Source organism: Hemibagrus wyckioides, linkage group LG02 (genome assembly GCF_019097595.1).
Source record: "Hemibagrus wyckioides isolate EC202008001 linkage group LG02, SWU_Hwy_1.0, whole genome shotgun sequence".
NCBI lineage: Eukaryota > Metazoa > Chordata > Actinopteri > Siluriformes > Bagridae > Hemibagrus > Hemibagrus wyckioides.
In genome coordinates, this window is record NC_080711.1 from 16,422,207 (window position 1) to 16,428,912 (window position 6,706).

Genomic DNA, 6,706 nt, shown 5'->3' on the forward strand with positions numbered 1-6,706 from the left:
CTTTAAAATGATAGTATGTGATACCATACTGCAGAAATTATGCAAAACATACATTAAACCTCTGGTTGTGTTCGTTTTTATATTTTTGTAATTATAATATATAAATATAATTTCAGATTTTATTTACACTACAGTAAAGACCAGGAACAAACATTTTCAATCATAATACTTATGAAAAATTATGTCTGTGGTGTCTTCAGTCAAAACTAACTGATAGAAAGAAAAGACAAAAAATATATCCACATGAACATTACTTGGCAAACATTCTGTCAGGTTATAACCTAACATGATCTAATTTTCATATTTGTGTGTGTGTGTGTGTGTTCACAAACAAGAGTGCCATTGTGTGGTAAATCTTACTATTATAATGCATTTTATATAATGGAGTTGTGGGGCACAGAGCTAGCACCATATTTTTTTTATCTGTTTTTTTCTTGAGGGCAGATGCTGGGGGAACAGCATGCATTTCTGCAAATGCATTGTAGGTAGCAATATCTAAAGAACACCATCATGGGCCAGTGAGCCTCTGAGGGGGGATGACCATTGCAAATTTAAATTCTTCTACAAGAATGAATGCCTGTTTAAGATTTAAAGCTCAGAGACATTTTTGACATGGGCGCACTGAAGCAGTCAAAAATAAATACACCGTCTAAGACTAAAGATAAACACTAAAAATCTTATAGAACATACGTTTTGGATGTTAATAGACAATAGTGTCTGCTAATAAATAAATGTTATTGTATTAATTTCCCCATGGTCAAAGGAGTGTCCTGGGCATGAGCTGCCCAGAGTATGTACTACTAGGAGTGGGATTTAAAGACAAATGGATGGAGAATGATGCAAACCATATTTAGATGATGGTTTTGGTGTTTATTATTAGGGTATTTTTTTCATTAATTTCTGCTTATCGTTTGACTTGTGCAAAAAAGTAATTTTAGTTTCTGCTTTGACAGTATTGTTAATTTATTATCCACATTAGTGACTTTCATTTTAATGTGTCAGGTAATTGAGGAATGTAACTGGGATTGTGTGGAGCTATTGTTCTCTCTCCTGCACTCAGACAGTGTTATTGTGGGGTTTTTTCTTTGCTTCCCCATTAAAAATTGATTAGCTGTGTAATCTGTCTACAGTCGATTGTTAATATGTATTCCCAAGTTTGTTATCTAACCTGGCTTCTTCAGTGAACTAAATTTCCTACACCTTGCAATTATAGCCAGTGCTTTGTTTTAAGCAATATACATTTTTAACTTAGATATAACATTTATTTTAGTATTAGACATACAGGTTTTCACAGTCATGGGAATCATCCTAAAGTTGTGTGCGTGTAAATGCTAAGAGATGGTGTGAAAGCATAAAGGGACTAAAATCACCTTTTTAGTTTCATATTTACAAACATTTTTCATTTTGTCTTAACTGATCAAAGAACATTTAACATTTCATTTTAAATAGAATGGCTCTTATTCAGCAAATTGCAATATCATTAATAATTATTGCAAGTATAGGAATAGTCTACATTGAGTTTGGTCTGAGTTTATAATTAAATTTGGGCATTTGCTAACTCCATTCTAAAATGCAGGTAATGGGGTGTACTGTCATTTGTACATGTTAACCAGAGGAAAAGATTTTGATCTTTATTATCTAAACTACATAATAGGTGTGTACAAGCGGTACCATCAACTTGGGCAGACAGGCCATTCAAACATGGTCAGATTACTTTTTATATGGGTACATGTCAAACAGAATTTTGTTCATTCTGGTATGTGGCTTTTCACTACTTGATTAATTTCTTTCCACATTTTTTTATTAAATAATCTGCTTCATTTTTAGCATATCTTTATTATACATTTGAATACAGATGTATGCATGGGTCCAAAACCAGATCAAATTTTATTTCACTTTTGCATCATTTTTTAGTAGTAGCCATGACTGTGCTTACTATTATTTTCAACTGCTTGTGTATTTTTCATTACACAAGAGACAGATGTTAATTTTGCATATGTTACACATGCAGTAGACAGACAAGGTTTAAAAATAAATATATTTTTTTTTAATTAATGTCATTTTATATTACTGATAACTCTCTTGTCATGTGGATATGTTTGTGTGCTAAAGGAGTTTGGGGTGCCTTTCATGGAGACAAGTGCCCGATCTGGCCTAAATGTTGACCTGGCCTTCACTGCCATAGCAAAGTGAGTAGACTTTCCATGTGTAATTCTACAATCAAAAAAAGAGAAGAACCACCATTTGCAGATAGTGTATAGATAGTTATAGATTCTTATTCATACAGTTATAAAAAACACAAAGCATAAATGAGTCTTTTGTTAAGGGTTAAAGATATTTTAATTTGTGCTAAAACCCTTGGAACTATTCTCGTACCAATTGTGCCAACTTAGACTTCATTCAGAGCAATACCAAGCCAGGTAGTGATTTCTTATCATTGATATTTGACCTTGTTGGAAAAACAAGAGGTTTTAGTTATGGTCCAAGATATCTAAATGTACCAGACCGCCTCTGCAAGCATTAGTCATTCAAGAGAAATGTTCAGTCTTTGTGCTATTTATCTGTCCTCATCCTTGCAGAGAGCTGAAGCACAGGTCCATGAAGGGTGTGGATGAGCCAAAGTTTAAATTGCATGAGTATGTCAACAAGGAAATGAAGACCACAGGCTGCTGCAGGACCTGAAACCACCAGTGGGTGTGTTTGTATGTATATATACACATGGTTATCATGAATGTGTTTACATTTGCCCAGCTATGGGAATTTCTTTTGCGCATGTCTGTGGACATATGGGTCTTATGACTACGTTAAAATTTGTCCATGTGCATCATGTGTTTGTGTGAGTGTATGTACACTGAACACATGATAAATGGCAGACAATGAACAGTGTGCAACATTTCATCAGCTTTGTTACACCTTGTGTGGATTTTTAATACATTTCAAGCTTAGGAGACCCTTGAAGGGCTCATGGGTATTATATAGAATTCATGCTGTGTCTGGAGAAGCACAATTCTGCTCTTTTCTATCTTAAACGCACCACATATCCTAATCAGTGCAATGGGAAGAAATGCACCCTTTAGAAAAACAGTCAAGCCACAAACATGTAGGTATAAAATGTTAAATCGTTTTTGCCTATTAAAGAAATTAGGGGCCACATGCTACCACAAACAATTTTATATAATCAATAAAATCCAAATTAAATCCAAACCAGAAGAATAATGTAGGAATTACAGCACATTTTACATTTAGCATTTAGTTCCCCACTCAACCCCGCCCCCCTTAAGAGACCAAAAGAATTGGACAATCGGCTGCTCAGATGTTCCAAAGCCAGATAGAAGGTCTAGAGTTGATTTCAAGAGTAGCATTTTCTTTTGTAATCTGGTGCGGTTCACTCTCAATATGACGTTTAAAGAATTGTCACTGCCAGTGAAGCAAGCCATCATTTGGCTTGAAAAACAAGCCAAGTGAGAGACCGCATTTGGGTTATTAGGTTATTTATTAGTAAACTCTTAAAACAAGAGTCGCTGTCCAAGTCTACAATCAGTTCACCCACCAGAGTAAACACAGAGGGTTTGAAAGGGGGGACCACATATAATACATTTTGTAATTCCTAAACCATTCACCCAATTTGGAACCTGAAAAAATACTGCATTTCAGCTTTTGAGTACAAAGTAATTGTGAATATTACAGTCCATGGCAGCTCAAGTACACACTGTCATTTAAGCAAAAAGCAATTCATGTAAATATTATAATGCTTCTACTTTTTAGTTGTTGTCATAATATAATTTGTAATGAAAATTTTTTGTGTGTGGATATGTATCTGTGTGTGTTTGTAGGAAGGCATCTATTTGTCAGTAAAAGGAAATGCATAATTCCTAATATTCGGCCAAATTTAATTAAATTTCTGAAACAAGTTGACTGTTTCAATAAAGATGCCATGCCACAGCTTAATGACAATATATTAATCACCATAAAATGTACATATGTCATACTTCTTTCAGTTTTTGCTAAAACATGAAGCAGTATTGATTACATCATGCTAAGTCAGTAATACATTAAATCTGTGGTACCATGACATTCTGAATATTGGGGCAAAGCCCCAACAATATATGTTATATGTGATGTATTAAGTTTGAAGGTTGATATGTGTTGGAGTGTGACCAAGGGAAACATAGTTGTCACACCAGTTTCACATCACAGCCATGTTTGGACACCAGCATTTAATTCAATAGAAAGGCATTTTCTCTGAAGCTATTCTGGAGCTTTGAGCACATAAGCTACAATAATGGTGTTTTCTGAGGTCATTTTTGACAAATTACTGTAGACATTGTACATGTTAAAGCTGTACAATGTTTTGTTGCTTTGTGTAGTGTTAGGGATTTTTGTTTGCAATGTTTATACCAAATTTAAAACAGTTAAAATATATAATTATTCATATATCATTGTGTCATATACATATATATTTATATTATAGTATAATTTAGTTCAGCGTAGTTTAGTGCCAAAAAATCTCCATTTCAGCTTTAACAAACCCTTCTTTTTGTTCTCTGTCCTGTATGAAAGGAAATGCTAACAGTTAAAGTTATCTTTGGATAAAAGTTGAAAGTGATATATTTTGCAGAATTTGTATTTTGTGTATTTTCTTATTTACACTGCTAGCAGTTCATGTTCATTTTACAGAAATCTTTACATACACATCAGTACGTTGAGTATTACATCTTTTTGATATATTCAAGTCACCTAGAGCTACAATTTACCTTGAATAAAAAACGTAAGTGTAAACATGTGTTAGAACTTTTTAATTTTGTAAATCATTCTGTAATGTGTTATACAGGGTTTAACAGACAAATTGTATACTAAAACTATGGAAAATCCTACATTTACCTTATATTTTATGTATGATTCTATTGACTTTACAGTGCCTATAGAAATTCTATACACCCTTTTGAAATGTACACATTTTGGCTGAACAGACCAAACTTGAGAAGTGAATGTAGTAAAACAATATAGTACCATTCTTTTGGCTACCCTCTTGTACATTCTGTTAAAATCTAATGATATTAATATACTGTGCACAATCAACCCATTCTCTCATAATGGTGTGCAATTTCTCTTTTGTTCTCGCTAGTTTCTTGTCTCTGTCTTTTTTGTTCGTGAATATACAGTTTTGATGGTTCCACTTGCCAGCCAATGCATATATTTGCATTAATAGATAAACCATTATCACCAGTTTCAATAATCTGTGCACATCCTAACAGTCAGTTAGACAATATATTACAATACTTAACATCCATATTGTTGCAGATATTACTATCCCTGCAGTGAACATCATAAGTTCAGGAATTTGATTAGAGTAGATCTGATTAGATTAGATTGCTAAAATGATATAGATTAAATGATTATTGTAATGATTATCTATTCATCCATTCTCTACACCACTTATCCTACTGGGTCGCAGGGAACCTTGGAGCCTATCCCACTTGGGGCACAGGGCAGAGTACACCCTGGACAAGATGCCAGTCTATTGCAAGGCACACATATATTCTCACACTACCAACAATTTAGTGATGCCAGTCAGCCTACAATTCATGTATTTGGACTGGGGGAGGAAACCAGAGTACCTGGAGGAAAACCCTGAGGCATGCAAACTCCACAAACACATATGGTGGAGGGAGGACTCATCCCCCCAACCCTGGAGGTATAAGGTATGAGGCAAATGTGCTAATCACCAAGCCACCATGCCCCCCAGTGGTTACTTTATTCACAATTTATATAGTTTACTATATATTTACTAGTATCTACATTAAGATGTATTATCATTAGATTTTATTTAGTATAAAAATATAGTAATACATTTGTTACACATCAGTGCATAAGAGAAAATAACCAGATTTTGTCATTTTATTTATTGCTGTTTCTTGACACATATTTGTCAATTTTGTTTTCCCAATATTATCACAATATTGTAATATATCGTATATTCCTAGTATCCACTGAATACTTTAAGATGCATTATCATTAGCTGTAATTTGAAATAAATATACAATAGTACATTTGATTTACAACTAGTCATTATCACAATATTGTGGCAATATATATTTTCAGTAATGGTCTTGACAGAACTAATTAGAATCACTTGCTATCATTTTAGAGACAATGGAGAATGTGTCATGATTCTGTTCTTCATGAAAGCCTCATAGATTAGCATGTTTTTGCACTGCAATTGGTTACACCAAAGTTGTTGTTTTTTTAACTCTTAAAAATTTGGGTTTTATCACTTTTCCTTTAATTTTGGTTATAAATCTGAATGGTGCTAGTTATCAAAAAATAGTTCTAATGTTTTAAAAGAAATCAGATCATTTCTGTGGGGTATGTAGACCTTGTATAGGCACTGTTTAGTGTAATGTAATTGATGTGAAGATACATGAATGTAACACTTACTGTATATGCATATGCACCTAAAGCTTATTCTCAAAAGTTTGCCAATTACGAAATTGTGCAGTTTACACATATTTGATTTTTATAGACATTTTTTTTTTTTTTCATTTTCAACATGTTTACCTGGTTCATTGAAAGACAATGTGATATTTGTACCTTCTGGTTTCTTTTTGTAACTATAAATTGTATCCTAGTAATGCATTGTGACCTTTTTGAAACATTAAACTTCTTGTTGTGCAATAATTTTATGTTTAAATAAAGTATACATTAC

At 33.2% G+C, this 6,706-nt stretch overlaps 1 protein-coding gene across 1 annotated transcript in view; it reads left to right on the forward strand.

Annotated features, from left to right (window-relative positions):
- Positions 1-6,704, forward strand: part of LOC131344715 (ras-related protein Rab-26-like) — a 74,959-nt gene extending 68,255 nt beyond the window's left edge. The window contains exons 8-9 of the mRNA XM_058377161.1: positions 2,113-2,189; positions 2,580-6,704. Of these exons, the coding sequence (XP_058233144.1) occupies positions 2,113-2,189; positions 2,580-2,682 (180 nt within the window). The 3' untranslated portion in view covers positions 2,683-6,704. The remainder of the gene's footprint in view (positions 1-2,112; positions 2,190-2,579) is intronic.
- Positions 6,705-6,706: the final 2 nt, after the last annotated feature.